The sequence below is a fragment of the Rhinatrema bivittatum genome, chromosome 9 (assembly GCF_901001135.1).
Source record: "Rhinatrema bivittatum chromosome 9, aRhiBiv1.1, whole genome shotgun sequence".
In the NCBI taxonomy this organism is placed as follows: Eukaryota; Metazoa; Chordata; class Amphibia; order Gymnophiona; family Rhinatrematidae; genus Rhinatrema; species Rhinatrema bivittatum.
In genome coordinates this window covers 259331579-259349893 of record NC_042623.1, presented here as the reverse complement: position 1 = coordinate 259349893, position 18315 = coordinate 259331579, and the positions used below count along the sequence as shown (strand labels likewise).

General features: G+C 41.6%; 1 protein-coding gene across 1 annotated transcript in view; it reads right to left on the bottom strand.

The window, feature by feature from the left end:
- SI (sucrase-isomaltase) overlaps nt 1-18315 on the bottom strand; it is a 350476-nt gene that overhangs the window by 279935 nt on the left and 52226 nt on the right. The window contains 2 exon segments of the mRNA XM_029616444.1: nt 3639-3721; nt 14866-14989. Of these exon segments, the coding sequence (XP_029472304.1) occupies nt 3639-3721; nt 14866-14989 (207 nt within the window).

Here is an 18315-nt window from a genome sequence, read left to right as displayed (position 1 = left end):
TTCTCTACCTGGAAGACCCAGTGTCTTCATAGTCAGGGACACTAGGGTTGGTAATTCGTCCTTGTTGAAGAATCGGAGCATGGTCCAGTATGGCTCTAACCCTGGGGGAATTTATCCTTCTTCCAGGGAGTCGGTTTCATCCTCTGAGGTATCTGGATCCCCCTCAGAGAGGCTCTTAGATAGAAGAGGCATGTCTCGAGATGTCCGGGAGGTGCTGGGAATGACTTGTGCTTCCAGCTGGGTTTGAGTTAGGTGGACAGCAGGGGCTGATTATGCCTGGACAAAGGTTTGCAGCCCTTTGAAAAATTCTACCCAGGAGAAGGTTCCGAGATCCATGTTGATCCCAGGAGGGGTTGTAGTGGTAGCCCCGGAGGAATTTTCCTGCGGGGGTGCTGAGTTGGAAATACTTAGGCCCAGGATGCCTGTACAGCCAGATCCCTCTCCTGACTGTAGAGGGTCTTGATTTGGTACTCCCTGGTTCTGTTCACACTGTTGGCACAGGAGGGATTCCAATCTAGGCTGTGTGGCTCTTAAGTGGCAGGCTGGGCAAAGGAAGGGTCCCTTGGCTTTCTTGCATGGTGGTGCCATTATTTGTGCACGTGTAGTTAGGCACGCGGATGCACTTAGTTGTGAGCATCAGATGCACAGGAGTTATGCGTACTTCATGCGCTCAAGTTGTGCGTGCGGGCAATGGAGTTTGTGCACGTGGCACAGTTATGCGCACAGTTGTGCGTGGGGCTTATTTGTGCGCGTCGTTGTGCGTTCACCCCGTAGATAAGAGTTTAAGTTAGGCACTTCGGGCCTCTGGCCCAGCCCATGCATGCCGCCGGTCGACCCCGAAGGCAAGATGGCGACCCCCCCAGAGGGTCTCCACGTGTGTGGACCCTCGTACCAAATCGGGGCCTGTTCAGGGAGGGCTGCTCAACCCGATTTTAAAGCCTCGTTGGAGGAAGGACAGTAGGGCTATTCGAGACTTGGAGACCAGAGACTGAAGTAAAGGTTTCTACCTTACCTGGTCTCGGCGTCTACCATTCGCGTGCCGGGCGGTCTCCAGCTGCGGGGGGAGAGGGAAATACCTTCACTGCCGCGCTCAAATCTGTGCCAACTGCCTTTCAGCCACCCTTGGTCCGACAGCTGATTCCACACCAGGAATCGACTGTCGGACCAAGGCTCACCTCTGAGGGATACTGAATGTCACCTCAGGAAAGTCTCGACTGGGGGAGGGACCATTAAGTTTCACCGCAGGAGAAGCGGGAATCTCTTCTAAAGGTAAATTTTCTTTCTTCTTTCTTCTGTAAATGTTACACTATTCTTGTTTGGGATAATGTCTGCATCTGCTATGGAGACAGAGAAATACTTAAGAGCTAAGCACGCTGCACGGGTATATGAGGGCTGACGTCAGCTTTGAAATCTGACTCTGACTCCCATCTGCTATCAGGAGAGTACAATACCCATTGGTTCTGAGTCCATTGGCTACATGCTAGGAAATGAGCCATTTTTGTTTGACAAACTGTGGCTGACATCCTGGCTGACCGAAGACTAACCGGCCACACACGATCTGGGAGTCACAGCAGTGTGGCTACTAAAAGAATGTCAATAACCAAACACATTTCTACTGCTGGAAATGTCAGGCTTGGAAAAGACAAATTTATTGAGTGAAGCAATGAAAGTATGTATGGCTACCCACTCACAAAGCTTTGTGGCAAGTGAACCATGTGGAAACATAACATTAGCAGGCCTCTCCAGCATAGCGAGAGAAAGCCAGGCCCTGGCACTCTGGCACACTTAACAGTACCAGGCATTTGTCGTTTAAGCAATTCTGAAACCATCCGCACAGTCCTCCCCCCCCCCATGTCCCAGCAGGTTGATGGAAACACAGAACCAGAGAGTAAATAGAAATAGGCTGTCCTCAAAATTCTTCAAAGAAACCAGATTGCCTAAGTATAAAAGAATTGTGCACAGCTCCAAGGTGCCTGGCCACGATGTTGAGGATGCACAGTTGTGCGTCACAGACCGCTTGCACATTGATGGAGTGGAAAAGCTTTCTGTTATGGAAGATCTCCTCTCTGTTACATGGTGGGATATTGGCTATGTGAGTACAGTCAATAACTCCCATTATATTGAGAAAGAGTGCAATGACATAAAAGCATCTCTTGATATCCATCATGTCCTTTCTGTCCTGAGGGAATGCTACATAGTGCTCAAAGCGGTCAGATACTGCTTCTGTGACCTGGCCAAAACAGTGTGGAAAAGTGATCTGGGCTATTTCTCCGACGACCCCCTACTGTTGTTTGGAAAGATCTGATGCCAGGAAATGCAGGGTAGCCAATTGTTTGGTGAGGCCAGGTATAACATGAGACCGTTACATGACTGGATCCATATCCCCTCCTATAATTCCAGGATAGCCCGAAAGCTGAGATGATATCTTCTTAACACATATTCTTCTGGCATGCCCAGCAAAGATATTCATGGAGGAAAGTTGCACTACTTGTATCTCCTCCGTATTGGCTGCCTGAGAGGCCAGCGCTGTCGTGGACCCTGATGCTCTCCCTGCAGAGTCAGTGGCTCAGGCTTCAGTGCAGGGAATTCCCTAGGAAGAGTGGGAATGACCCTTGCCTGTTCTGGTAGTTGTTGTTGTTCTTCTTCTTCTTCTTCTTGGCTGTAGCGATCCTCCTCAGGCATCTAGTGTCTCCTTAAAAGAATACTTGCCACAAGCATAATGGGTCTAGGAAGGCAGGCCAGGTAGGATCAGCTGTTTTTAATGGCCCAGGAGGACGTGGTAGTTATTTTTGCTATTAGGCCTCATTTTATCGCGTGTGATAATAGCCGTGATCCATGCTAATGGGTACTCACTTGCGCTAAAAAACTTTTTTTGCCTGTACCACCAAAAAAAAAATAGGTGTAGTTATTTCTAGCATTATTGTACATTAACATATGTGAGGTAGGAGACCCTATTTTGCATTAACTCCTCCTACTCTCCTCCCACTTGCATATTCAATGTAGAATCTGCATAGGATTTGCATTGCAAAATTTATCGCACAAGTTAGGGCCTTATTGCACGCTTTAAGGCCCTAATGCAAATTTAAAAATGACCCTGAGAGTACACTATTTGCTGAAAATGGAACAACATGAAAATGTTAGTGTTTTTAGTAGGGGTGTGCGTTCGTTTTTTGACAATAGGGAATTTCATACGTCATGGATCGGCAACACCGAAAACCGATTCCATTTTCCCCGAATTTTCCCTGAATTGTCGGGGAAAATCAGTTTTTTCTCGAAAAAAAAAGGCAGTCCGTGGGAAAACAAGATTTTCCTGCGGCCACAAGAACCCGAAAGCGGGAACGATCGGGTACCCAATGCACATCTCTAGCTTTTAGTAATTTTTTCGTTGAAACAAACCAAAAATGAGCTCATTCATCCTGTTTTCACCATTCATTTCAATTGAATGCACATCATTATTAATAGTTGCCATAGAACTATTATAATTATTGTTGTTAATTAAGATTTTACTAAGTATCATATGCCAGTCCTTGAAGGGAGGATGTGAAAAAGTATTATCTAAATTAACAGGCCTGCTAATATTTTAACATTGTGTCAGCAATGCTGTGTTTTCTAACATTTCAGAATTATGGTTTACAGACCTTTGTCGCTGTTTGATCTGGAGCGCAGTCTATTCTTACTGCGATATCTACAGCAGAGCACTGTGGTTTTGGACTTGTACCTGCTGGAAAAGTGAGCAGGAACAGTTGGTACATTTCATTATTTTAGTTTATCATGGTAAAGCATTAAAACACAGACATTTTTCTGCACAGTTGAATCATTTGTGATGCTTTATGCTACGAAAGCCAATTTCAAAGCCATTATCCCTGGGGGAATAGGTGTTTACCTGGGGACATTATCCTGACTGAAAATTGCCTTCCTCAAATTATGTACAGCATCCATAACAAGCATAATTTTACCTGCCTTAGGCCTGAATTCTCTAAGGTCGCAGAATCCGGCAGTACCGGGGGTGGGGGGGGTGAAGCGAGGGGCGGACCTGCGAAAGCCGGCAGCCATCGTACCACCGTGGTGCGCTGGCTGCCGGCTTTCGCACCGAATAACTACACCATAAAAGGTGTAATTATTCGGCGCAAAACTGGCGGCGATAAGGGTCCTTACCTTTCGCCGCCAGCAATGTGTCCGCAGCGTCGGCCCCGGTGGCACCCCAACTCCTCCTTTTCCGGGGTCGACTCCGCCCCGATCACCCTATTGCACGCGAAAAGGGACTCTTTGTGTGTGAAAAGTCCCTTTTCACATGCGAAAGCTATTGAAAATGACCCCCTTAAAAAGGTATTCTCAGGGGTAGGGGGCGGTCATGTTTAGGTCAGGGAGAAAAAGAGCACTGTAAATGCATTATTTTCCTTAGTACGTGTGCTGCTATTTTACCAGCAGATGCAAAATACATTGACTTTTTTTTTTACGTGCACTTTCCGCCTGCTCATTTTCAAAGGAAACCAATACAGGTTGTTTCCCTTTGGAAATGTGCCTGAAGTAATGTGTATTAAGGGCACCCGTGTAGTTTGCAACTGGGCAGGGTCTTTGAAAACTGCACCTCCCCCCATTTAATCTCTAATATATATTAAATACCTTACAATAACAGGAATATGAACTACTGCAAGGAAGTTCAATCAATAACTATATTTCAGTCTTTTTGAAAAGTAAAATACAGTAGAAATGTTCTAAGAGCAATTTAAAAAAAAATTATTTCATACAGTTGGAAAGTCAAAAACATGTTGGACCATGAGCTCCAAAGTCTGTGAGAAACAGACAAGATACTTATTATAATCATTACCTTACAAAAAACAATCTGAATTTTAGTGAAGTTCAATCATTTGTCATACTTGAATACTTTTGAAAATGAAAAGGGTAATTTTGAAAGTTGCTTTCTGTGGATAAAATGATTTTTTTTTTTTACTCATATTCTGTAAAATGGCTTTTTGAAAATTGCCCACGCAGAACGGGGTTCAAGTTTGCAAGTTGTTTTACAAAATATACATTGCGAGCGTTCTCATGAATGTGTTTAGGTCAGAGAAGAAAATATGTCTAGATGACATTTTTTGAAATCTGCATGTTATTTTCCTTTCGATTTTTCCCTGCACAAAGGAAAGGGGCCAGTAAGGTTCCTACTTTGCACCTGTGCAATAATCAAAGCCAGATTGCATGTATAATTTTGTTTTAATTATTGGTGCATATCATGCAAGTAGAAAAGCACTGCTGGTATTTGCTCCAATGTAGGCAGTTTGATAATTGCACCGTGGTAATCAAACTGCCCACATTAGTGCAAAATTCATGCTCCAATTTTCAAAATGGAAATATGCGCAGACTCTCTCTTTGTGAAATGCCATAGGAACAAAGTATCAACAGACATCCACAACTGCTTTTTCTACAGGGACTGTCATAAAAAATACCACCCATGGATTGGAACATGCAATCTACACATTATTTTTTTTCCCTCAACCTGAGCCCATACCCAAAACCAACCACTCCTACTATGGCTAAAAGTATATATTATCTTCATCCCCAGGCAAACTTTTAGACAGCTAAAAGAGAATAATTTTTAGACAATAGATTTATGCAGGTAAATTGATATTTTCCTAGGTAAATGACTTATGAAAATTGTTCTATCTAAATATTATAAACAGAACAGTAAAGAGTTTATTTTAAGGCATTTACAAAGCCAAAATGTAGCTTAAACAGAAAGCCAAATCAATGCTAAGGTAGGAGAAAGAATATGTCAACTAGCATGAGCATTCATTGCTAAGACTGATTATGCTATTATTTCCTAGAGATGTGCATTCATTTGAAATGACATAAGACAATTTAAACGGCATTGTCTCTGTCGTTTCCTGTCATTTTCAGAATGAAACAATCAAAAGAAACCACAAAATGTATTGTTTCCTATTGCTGGATCTCAATACATTAATTTCAGATTCTGATTTTATTGTTTGCTGTACTAATGTCTTAATGCCTTCTGCTCATTGAAATTTATTGTAATCCTTATTGAGGCAACTTTAGGAAAAGGCAGAATATCAAATGTTCATAAAAGCAAATGTGGTCTGCAAGGTACAATCATACCATCAACTTTCAGTTTAGCGTATTATAAACTCTTGAGTTAAACTTTACTCTTCAGGGCATTGATGTTTCCATTGTAACTCCTTATTCAAGTCTGTATAATATAATAGAACATTTAGGTATATCTCTAAGACTCTAAAGAAATGTGACACAAAAAAAAAGGTCATGAACAAAATGTATTTCTAATTTTATTAGCATTTCATTTTCATTTTTAAAAGAGGGGGCGACATCCAAGATCACTGGCATAGCCCTTCCCACTATCGGTTAAAGAGAGGGGGAGAGAACTGGGCTGCTGGAAAAACCCGTCTCGACAGAGGCCAAAGAGGAGTGAAGATGGCTTAGGCCACTGCCATAAGTTCATTCTGCCAGTGGTCGAAGGAAAGGGGAGAGGCCCAGGCTGCTGGTGGAGCCCATCACACCAGCAAATGCGACCAAAAAGGAGGTGGAGGTCTGGCACTGCCATGGTAGGGGATGGGGGAGAGAGAGAGACGAGGAATGGATGGTGGTGGGTCGGCAGCCATAAGGTAGGCTCCAGTGACAAACATGAGGTAAAAGGCCTGTACAAATTCTGGAAAGAGGGATATATTTTACTAGCAACTGCACTCGTTCTACGCCCGGGTGGCGAGCATTTTTATTGCACATATTGTTTTGTATGAAAGTGTTAGCTGAAAAGGAAAAATACATTGTTTTCACCCAGGGCAAGGGACATGGAAGTACATTTCAAAAAGCCACAGTTGGCTATGAAGTTATTTTATTTGGTGAAAACTTCTTTGTATACGACATTTTTGGTATAAACTCTATGGTCTTTCTTTAAGTTGCCTTGTTGATCAGTTCCTTTCCTAAGACCTTTACCTTGACTTGCTGAAAGGACTTTGTTCTTGAAAATGCAACATAAAGTTGTCCATGGCTGAATACTGGAGATGGCAAATAAATGCTAACTGAATCCAGTGTTTGTCCTTGGCTTTTGTTGATGGTCATAGCAAAAGCAAGTCTCAAGGGAAACTGTTTATGTCTTAATGTAAAGGGAAAGTTAGGGTCACTGGGTGCAAGAATAATCTTGGAATAAATACCCTGGTACCTTTAAAAGATCCGGCGAGGATTTCGCAGTCAGTGACTTTTGACATCATTTGCCTGATGACCATTCTTGTACCATTGCAAAGACCTCTTGTTGAGTCAAGGTGTCGTATCAACATTACTACTGCACCAACTTTTAAATTAAGTCATAGAGGAGGCATACCTGCAGGTGTTAAACTGTTCAAAAACTCTGTTGTATAGTTTGCTGCCTCCTCGGCATTTGCACTGTCTTGCTGAATAGAATCTATGCTGGTACAGGATTTCAAATCAGATTGAATTTGTGTAAGGACATTTTCATTAAGAGCGAGTGATTCCTGTTTTTTGGAGTGAGGATTGCACGGTTAGCAATGCTGTGATCTCCTGATCAGATGACCTCAGGTAAGACAGGATCAACAATACATCCATTATCAATGCAGACTGGAGGAATTTCGAAGATGCCTTCCTGTAATTCAGGGCCTTGCAGGTTTCCATTTCCAAGTTGTAAAAGCCAATGGGAAAAGGCTGGGTCCTCATTGACATGCATGTTTTCGTGTAACTGTAGGACCTGAATATATTTCCAACACTTACTATTCTTCATGGAGGAAGAAAGTATTTCAGTTCTGCTGCCATGTGGAATAATGGGGAGAATTTGTCTGAAATCCCCACCAAAAAGAAAGACCACACCTCCAAATGGGTTTGTAGAAGGAACCTTTGGATCTTCAGCTAAGAGTTCTTTATAGAGTGTGTCAACAGCATTTACTGCATGTGCTGGGGCCATGGAAGCTTCATCCCAAATGATCACTTTGGCATTCTTCAGGTCATTTGCCATAATACTCCCATGTCGAACGTTGCAGATTGATGTTTCAGTTATTGGAATAGGCAGCTTGAAATGATTGTGGGTTGTTCTGACTCCCTCTAGCAACATTGCAGCTATGCCTGTAAATGCACATGGCAAGACATTCATTTTTGCTATGCACATAATGCATGATTGTGTTGTAAAGGAAGGTTTTACCACTTCCGCCAGGGCCATCAATAAAGAATAGATGTTTGGGTTAGTTAGGGTTTTCAATAGCTTCCATGATGTTGTCGAAAGCCGTTCTTTGTCCTGTCTTCAGCATTTGAAACTCGTCTTGGAACATTGTTTTTTCGGCAATTGGATCATAATATTTTCCAGAATGGATTGGGTCATCATAGCTACCGACTGGAAGTTCTAGGTGAAAATCTGTCAATGAGTTTCCATGTGTTTGAAGGACAGAATCTATTTCTTAGTGTGAAATAGAGAGCTTTTTCTCCATGAGGAAAGTGTCTGTTATAGTCTTCCATAAGATTGTCCTTATGTCTGTGGAATAATGTTGTTGCATCCAACAGCTCACACATGATGCAAATAAATGCAAACAACTGCCTAAGTTGTAGTGGCATTTGATGGGTTGCAGCTTCTGTTAGGCAAGTATCCCATTCTGAGTCATCATCAGTTAATCCCCTTTCAATGCATGCTTCTTGGAAAGTTGCAAAGGGGATAGGATATCCGTTGACCGTTCTTAGGTACACGAAAGAATTTGCTCCAGTTACATTGAGAAGGAGAATGCGGAGGAACCATTTTTCCTTATCGGTGGGACTGATGGTAAACATTCTGCCAATTGTAGTTTAATGTCCTCTAAGATGTGGTTTCCATTTAGAATTTTTGTCATCCCAGGTATACTGTTCGGGAATATCAATATATAAATGCTCTCGGGCATTACAGTCTTCCTGATTAAGTTGAAACCATGCCAAAAGTTTGGACTTGGTGGCTTTTTGCTGTACAGCTTCAGCTTCCTTGCCTGGTATAAAACAAATTGTATGTTTGTCCTCAAGGTGGACATGTAATCTTTCCACATGATCAGTTTTGTGGTGCATTTTGTATTCCCTGAGCCTCCATCATGCCTCAGGTGCACTTACACATTGGTTCTCCAAGAAATGTTTTACTTCGTCCCATTCAATAGTAGCTTCCTGTTCTGTGGTAACAGTAAGGAATTGAATATTTGCACAGTCATGCCCCTTGTAGACATATTTGAACAAGTATTTAACGCTTTGAATTGAGCTACAAATCTCAACGTTAATGTGGGCTTTGTATTTCAGAGACAGGTATGGGTTGTATGGCACCACCCATCTGTTATCCAGTTTGTTTCCGCTAAGTTGAACAAAGTTACTATCATCTCGGCGTTGATATTTTGGATAACCATTCACACTGGAGTTGGTCTCGGGACAGAAATGTTTTGGAAAATCTGTTATGCATTTGCCGTTTTCCATACACAGTGAGTTTGGATTGAATGGACCACATGGGCCGTGTATCATACAGGATGTGCATCTTTATCATGGTATGCATCTTTATCAGGGAGTTCTGCACAGACAATTTTGTCTATTCTTTCATTCTCCCAGGCTTTGTGTTCTGGGGCCATGAATAGCAGTATGTGCCCATGTGGTAGACCACGTTTTTGGAACTCGATGATGTGGAGCATAGCCCTAACACATCCAAATCTGTGGTGTTTGGTGAAATCTTCAAGAAGTAATTTTATTTTCAAGTGGAACACCCTGGCAACTAAATCAGGGTGGTCATATGGTTGCTGAACAGGAAGTAAGTTTTCCCTGATTTCCCTCCACTTAGGATTGGAGGTAAATGTAACAAATAAGTCAGGCTTACCATATTTCCTCACCATGGCCATAGCATCTTGGCAATTTTGAGCCATATTTCTTGGACTCCCTTGGAAGGTTGAAGGCAAGATGGCTTTCTTTCCAGGCAATATGTTAATCTCCTGAAAATTGTGGTTGTTGACAAATCGGTGAAGCACATTATAGTCTTCAGCTCTTATTGTGTTTTGATTTTTTCTAAACCAATTCAAACAGTTTGCCTCGGTCTTGCAATAGGCGTCAACCATGAATTGGTGCGTCAGCTTTCCAGCGTTGAGAAACTGGTTAAAGTTGCCATCACGAATGGACAAATGGTATGAATACCATTGAAGCTGGGACATATTTCCTTGACCAACCACTTTCTTCAGATCTGTGGTCTACCCTGAATCCCCATATGGGAAAAGCAATGGGTAGCACATTGGGTCGCAGAGTATACTAAGGATATATATATTTTGTAAAGTTCCGCTTTTGTGATGAATTGTAATATCCCAATTTTCTGGGGGTGCACCATCTGCACTGTGAAAAACAGCAGCAATTTCTCCTCTGGCAGTGGGAGGGTTCGTTCTGCCGGGGTGGACATTATTTTGTCTTTCTCTTAAGAAAGTCATGGAATATTCAGTTGGCGTTCTGTTTTCCCAATTTGCCTTTAGCATTTCATCTTGTTCAAATTTGAGCATGTTCTTGTATTCTGTAGAGAACGGATTGATATATGCAAGAAGTTTGTGTAGGTTCTCCATTACGACAGGATTGCATCCATTGTTTGCTGGATTGTTCATTCTTTCTGTCAAAGTTTGGGCCGAATCCAAAATGTACAGTTGGGCATACTTTGGTAATTCACCTTCATTTGGGTGTAATACAGATGTAGCTTGATAAATTTGCCCATGGATTCTGTAACAAAAAGGACAGGAACGTGTGGTGAGTGATTGGTCAACTTGTGCTCCCATTGAGGCAAATGCCATTGCACTGTTGTAGGATCTAATGTTTGCCATGAAATTCTTGGAATGTGGATCAGATCCATTCATCCATGTAATTTGTAATGAAGGTATGCAATCGTATTTTAGTAATGCAATGGTACCTTTATGGCAGCAATTTGACATTAACTCACATGTGAAATGCTTGGCATTGCAAAATGGACATGTAGCGTCCATAGGGCCAAGATAACTTTCTTCAATTTCGTGTTCATTGAAATTTTCTGGAAGCAAAGCAGTGTTGCAGAATCGGACATATCTAGTCAGACATCCTGTTTGATGTAGGCGTGCAACCTTTTGTCTTTCAGCTTTTGCCTCGCACTGTTGTTGAACTTGAATTTGTGTCATGTTTTCTCTGCATTGCCGGTGACTTACAGCATTAGCTGTACATTATGCGCTAACCTGCTGTTCTTGCATAGCTCCTCGACATCGCTGCTGGGTAACGGCATTAGCTGTGCATTGCTCTTGCAGCAGTTCTTGTGACATGGCCACTCTACGGTGTCGTTCAGCTTCAGCATGATGGTTTTTTTTCCTGAAATTTCTTCAGCAGTTGGTGGTTGCTGGCATTTAGGAGGCATATTTTCTGGCCATCGCTGCTGGCTATCGGCATTAGCTGCATCACGTTCCTCAGCCGAGTACGTTCTTCAGCAGCGTTTTCTCAGTGGCCAGGGAGCCGCCGCCTGTGCCATCTATTGGCAGGATGGTTCCTCTCTGAAACTATGTGAGCACTGATGGGCACACTACCAAGCCCGATATATAAAGAGATTTTCTATTGTAGTCGGTGAACACAGAGGTGGATTGAGTGATTAAAAAATCGAAGTCATGCACTATATGTTGTTTACTTGGATTTCAGTGAAGCTTTTGATACTGTCTCACATAGTAGGCATAACAGGCTCATGAATAAAAAAAGAGTAGCCCGGAAATGGGTCCCAAGGTGATGGACTGAATTAGAAACTGGTTGACCGCTAGATGACAGAGGGCAGTGGTAAATGGAATTTGCTATTCACTCTGAGGTAAGAAAGATAATTAGTGGCATGTTTCAGAGATCAATTTGGGGGCCAATTCTGTTCAATATCTTTGCAAGCAATATTGCAGTGGGGTTAGTTGGAAAAATGTGTCTTTTTGTGGATGGTCCTACTGAGAGAGTTTACAGAATGAGAAGTGATCTAAGAAAGCACGAGGAGAGGTCAAATGCATGCACCAGGAAAAATACTTCTGGATGATAGTGTGTGATGATCTGAAGGTAGCGAAGCATTGTGAAAAGATGATGAGGGCCAAAGGGATGCTGGATTGCATAAAAAGAAGAAAAACTAATACGTCACGCATATCCAGCATAGCTCTTTGCTTCAATGGCAGGGGAGAAGAAAAACTAATACTTCATGCATATCCAGCATAGCTCTCTGCTTCAACGGCAGGGGAGAAGAAAAACAACCAATAAGGGCTGAATAACATAGTCTGGGTAAACAAATAAGTATGGGTGTAGCTTGCTTGTTGCGGCGGTTACTACCCCTAACTAATCAAGCTTGATATTTCACTGGGATGCAGCTCCATCACTGCTCTCTGCATTATTGGTGGGGGTGAAAGGGAAATAGAAGCAAGGGTTGCTAAGAGCCAAGAGAAACAGATAAGTATGAAAGGAAAGAAGTGTGAAGCTTGCTGGGCAGACTGGATGGGCCGATTGGTCTTCTTCTGCCGTCATTTCTATGTTTCTATAACTAGCAGAAAAATATAGTGAAAATGTCTCTATACAGGTCACTGGTAACACCTCTACTGGAGTACTACAGTTCTATAGCTATATCTAAAAAAGGATAGCAAGAGGATAGAAGTGGTTCAGAATAAGGCAACCAACAAGGAACAGGGTCTGCAACAAAAGATGTATGAGATATGACTTAAAGATCTAAATATGTATACCCAAAAGGAGAAGTGATACAAGGAGGATATGATCCAGACATTTAAATACCTGAAAAGTATTAAAAATAATCAAGAGATAAGATTTTACCAATGGAAAGGAAGCTGTAGAACTAGGGTTCATGAATGTAGCTACAATGGGATAGACACGAGAAAAATGGCAGGGAGCATTTTTTTCATAGAAAGGGCGGTGGATGCCTGGAATGCCCTTCCAGAAGAGGTGGTAAGACAAAAGTAGTGAGGAATTTAAAAGGGCATGGGGAAAAATACAGAGGATACCTCAAGACCTGGCTCTTTAAGCAGGCCTACACCTAAACCCTCTCTCGATGTACCCCCTCTCTTCACTCACCACCCCCCCTGTAAATAAGCCTTGTAAATCCTCCTTGTAAATACCACCCTCATACACAGTTAATCAATACTATATTTAGTATCCTGTTATTACATATTGTTATCTGTTCTTTGCAAAGCTTCTTGCTGTATTAAGTTAACTGTAAACCGAGATGATGTTCCCAACATATCTCGGTATATAAAAATGCTTAATTAAAGAAAGAAAGAAAGAAAGAAGTAAGTAAGAAGATGGAAATGAAGCATTTTTTTTTATATGGGGGTAATCTACATGGCGCAGCAATCACAACCCTGAACACCTTGCTGGGCAGACTAATGGACCAGTTTGGTGTTTAACTGCCATAATTTACTATATTATCCTGATAACATTGGCCAGATCCTTTGGTCTTCCAGAACTGGGCCTTTAGTTTCTGGGACTTGTATATCATCGGTCTTCATTTGAAGCTACCTGTGATGGGAAGAGGGAGGAACCCTAATTTAACCCATTACTGGTCAATGAGGTCTATAAAATAATGAGAGGAGTGGAACAGGTAAATGCGAATCGGTTGTTTACTCTTTCAAAAAGTACAAAGACTAGGGGACATTCAATGAAGTTACTAGATGAAATGTTTAAGACAAAGAGAAGAAAATATTTTTTTACTCAAAGCATAATTAAACTTTGGAATTTTTGGCTGCCTACCAGAGAATGTGGTAAAAGATGTTAATGTGGCTGGGTTTAAAAAAGATTTAAACAAATTCCTGGAAGAAAAGTCCAGAAACCATTATTACAGTGGAGAAATCCACTGCTTATCCCTGGGATATGCAGCATGGAATCTATTGACATTTTGGGATCATTTCAGGTACTTGTGACTTGGATTGGTCATGATTAGAAACAGGATACTGGATTTGATGGACTGTTGGTCTGTTCCAGTATGGCAAATTTTATGTTCATATCTAGTCATTGCATTTTTCAAGCTAAGAAGCAAAAAACTATGATTCCTTCGAAAATGAATAAAATGAGACCAAATAAACAGAAATAAAGAACTAAACACAAAAATAGATATTCTGCTGGAATGTAAGGCTCTTATCGCATCTCTTAATGGAAATATAAGGTGACCATCATACGATGTCTCTTTGTGCGAACGGCTTATAGGTGAAGCCTTTGAAGCACAAGGATTAATTTAATCATCGGTCACTTATAATAAGTCCATAGATTCTCCTGGCTGAAGCTGTAAGTACCTCAGAGCAATGCACAATTAGTAAAAATGTAATGTGCACTTATCTCCAAGACTGGCAGTCTTTAGTGTGGTCCTGAACTTCAGGACCACACTAAAGACTGCCAGTCTTGGAGATAAGTGCACATTACATTTTTACTAATTGTGCATTGCTCTGAGGTACAACTTCAGCCAGGAGAATCTATGGACTTAGTATAAGTGACCGATGATTAAATTAATCCTTGTGCTTCAAAGGCTTCACCTATAAGCCGTTCACACAAAGAGACATCGTATGATGGTCACCTTATATTTCCATTAAGAGATGCGATAAGAGCCTTACATTCCAGCAGAATATCTATTTTTGTATTTCCTTCGAAAATGAAGCACAAATATCCCTTCAGCCAATCAGAGTGAACTGCTGTGAGTAAAGGCTGGAATTCCTTCCCGTAGAGTCTATGAATGTTGCATCACCAGCCCCAAACCACGTTCCACATGTTGTTTTATTTTTCCATGTCCTACTAATCAGCAAACATTGATCCTACGCTATGCAAATATTTAGGACAGTTCATATAATGTTTAACATGCATCATAAAATACATGACCCTTAAACTGAAGTGCTTACTTACAATCAACTTTTTTTCCTGTTTCTCCAGTGGCCAAAAGCACTATCATAATAATAGCCAGTATTGTCACAAAGATGAACATGACAATAAGGGAAATTTCTAATCCGCTGAATTTCCGTTTCCCCATCTAGAGAAAGAACAAAGATACATTTGTTAGCTTGTAATCAGGAACACTCTTTGGGTTTTGTTTCTCACAAGCTCTATTAAACATTAAACAAAAATTAAAATGCTTTAACAAAGAAGGTAAAATATATGTAACCCCTTTTTTAGGAGTAGTAACTCCCTTTAGGTCATGCAACTAATTTATATCTTCTGAGGATGCTCCAGCTAGCACTGTTATATCACATGCTGACGCTCAATCCCTGGGGGGGGGTTCCTTTCATGGGGAGCCCGACAATGAAAAAAGGTCACCCGTGTGTGTGTGTACAGTAGTGGTGCTTCCCATGACGTGACAGGCTGTAATAAGCAGACAGGACCAAGTCTGGGTGTTAGAATAAAGTTTACTGATTGGTAATAATAAATTAAAGTCCACTGTCCAGAAGTGTGAGTTTTACATCTGATTGATGGTACATTGGGATTTTTTTCCATGTAGGTAGGATCCTTAATTCAGACCTTTGGGAAGTGCATATGGTGATATTAACTGTACAAACTCTCCCACCGGCTGTATGGGAATCCTAGTGGAGGTATCCCCAGATTTCCTGCAAAAATCCTACGTTTAGACCTATTTTCCTTGGACACCTAACTGTCCTGATCCCTTGGGAAGAAATCCAGTTGGGATTTCCTGATTCTTGTTCTTTTCCTCTTCCTTTAGTTTGATTGTTCTTTTTACCTGGAGACTTTACTTGGGGAAAAGTCAGTGGGATCAGGCAAGTTCGGGAAAGGGAGATCCAAAAACCTTCCCACTCTGCTAAAGTCCAAAAAATACTTTAAATCTTAAACTGGATATCTCTTCTGCATTTACTGTCTCTTCCATCACTGATGCTTGCCTACCTAGGGTTTTTAAATAGGCTCTCAGGTCTTTGGTACTCTGGCGACAGCCCTTTTCCCCTAAAGGGTATCAGGCTTACCAATATATCTCTCTGTAAATTATAAGAAGGACCCTCAGATAGGGAGTGCACTGGGAGGGATCTCTTCTAGAATAAATTCCTTTGGGTGAACCTGGGAGGCCCCAGCAGAATGTGGCAAACATACATCTTTACTTGACTGCTTTCTCAAACTAAACCCCACGAACATTAGCATGGCTGGACTAAAAAGCACTAAGGCATCCAATCCGGAACCTCCAAATAGGAGGGACTGAGAAGGATGGATGGCTTCTTAGTGCATTCTGAGAACAGGGGCAATGACACCTAGTGGCCAGTCCAGCAGCGACTGCCACATATAAAACTTTGAATTGGGTAGTATATAAAATTTAAGAATCTTTACCAGTCTTTTATTTTAACCCTGCCATAATTTCTTCATAATTTGTGTTTTGCTTGGTTTGAAATTCTTTTTCCTACATATATAGAATTAAAAAATATTTGCTAGTCTTTTATTTTAAATTCCTTTGTTTATTAATAGAAGGGGAAAAGTGGCTTGTATCTGCAGTAGTTATTTATTTCCTCCTGCCCTGCCTCTCCACCACCAACCACTAGGTTATTTTCTTCTTAAATAGTTCTTCCAAGGGCTGAGGTTAAGTAGAACATATACAACCCAAATATCATTCAATCAATTTGTATATTAGTATTAGAATGTCTTTTATTCAGTGCAACAATTGTGGTGCTTATGTCATAAGGCCTACCATTAGGACAATTAAGGGTTGTCCTATTTGCATTCAACTTTCTGTAAAGAAAAATGAGCTGACTCATCTAAAAGAAGAATTGTTTAGGTTTCAAAATACCTCTCCTACCTTGCAGCATCCTGATTATCTCCCCCAACCCCCACAGAGGAATCAGACTTCCAGAAATAAATTGAATACAGTGAGATCTAGTAGAGTAAAGCTTGTGATGAAGACTCTCTCGCTTCCCAATGATACCCTTACATAATGCCTTTTCTGCATTGGAAAAGGAAGAAACTCCAGCAATAGAAAATGAAGTGATGTCTGAAAGGGAAGAAATCACCCAATGCACCCAGAAATCCTTTGACAGTATCAAATATCCTAAGAAAACTTCTTCTGCTGGGAGACTTGGTCATCAGAGGAACTAACTAGGGAACTCATTTTGATTGGGGCACAACAGATAATGTTTTTTCAAGATCCTCAGCTAGTAGAAATGCAAACTAGATTGTCAATGCAATTATATAAGAAAGTAGAGACTCTGATATCAGTAGTATCCCCCATGTGAAGACCAATGACCTAGCTAGTAGAGATGTGAATCGGAACCGGAATCTGATCGGTTCCGGTTCCGATCCAAATCTTAAAATTGTTATCGCCCAGCCCGATCTGATAATCAAAACACCCTCCCGAACCCCCAAGAAAGGTTTTAAAATTACCTGGTGGTCCAGCGGGAGCGCGGGGAGCGATCAACGGCTCTCAGGCCATCGGCTGCGTTAATAAAAATGGCGCCGATGGCCCTTTGCCCTTACCCTGTGACAGGGCAAAGGTAGCACCGGCGCCATTTTGAAAGTTGGCAATACGGCCCGAGTGCAGGAGATTGCTCCTGGACTCCTGCTGGACCCCCAGGGACTTTTGGCCAGCTTGGGGGGGCCTCCTGACCCCCACAAGACTTGCCAAAAGTCCAGCAGGGGTCCGGGAGCGAGCTCCTGCACTCGGGCCATATTGCCAGTATTCAAAATGGTGCCGGCGCTACTTTTGCCCTCACTATGTCACAGGGGCCGACGGTCCCACCCTCCCCCCTCCCCCGATTTATGATTTTTTACGTTAAATCGGGGGAATTTCTATTGTATCGCGACTCTAATGATTTTTGACGATTTTAAAAATATCTGACGATTTTTTTAAATCGTCAAAAAACGATTCACATCCCTACTAGCTAGAAATGGTATTCAAGCAGAACAGAAATATTTCCAAAATCTAGGGAAGAAGATTAGACACATGGCAAAGATTATTGCCTTTTCTGAAGTATTATCTGTTCATGGAAAGGGAATGGAAAGGCTAAGCCATATAGATAATTTCAATAAATGTTCAAAACAAGGTGTAAAGGATGTGGTTTTGGATACATTGGAGTATGGAGCCATGTATGGAGCAGTAAAAGGCTATATGGTAAGGATGGACTACATTTGTCTGTGGCAGGAAAGAGGATCCTAAGTGAAGAAGTTAGGTCATACATTTTCAGGCATTAAAACTAGAGGACATAGTTGGCAATAAGTGGCCAATGAAATTGGCATGTTATCATAAGAAATTGTTATGCTGGGTCAGACCAAGGGTCCATCAAGCCCAGCATCCTGTTTCCAACAGAGGCCAAACCAGGCAATACAAAGCAATACAAAGAAGTGGGAAGAGAAAATAACAAAATCAGTCAC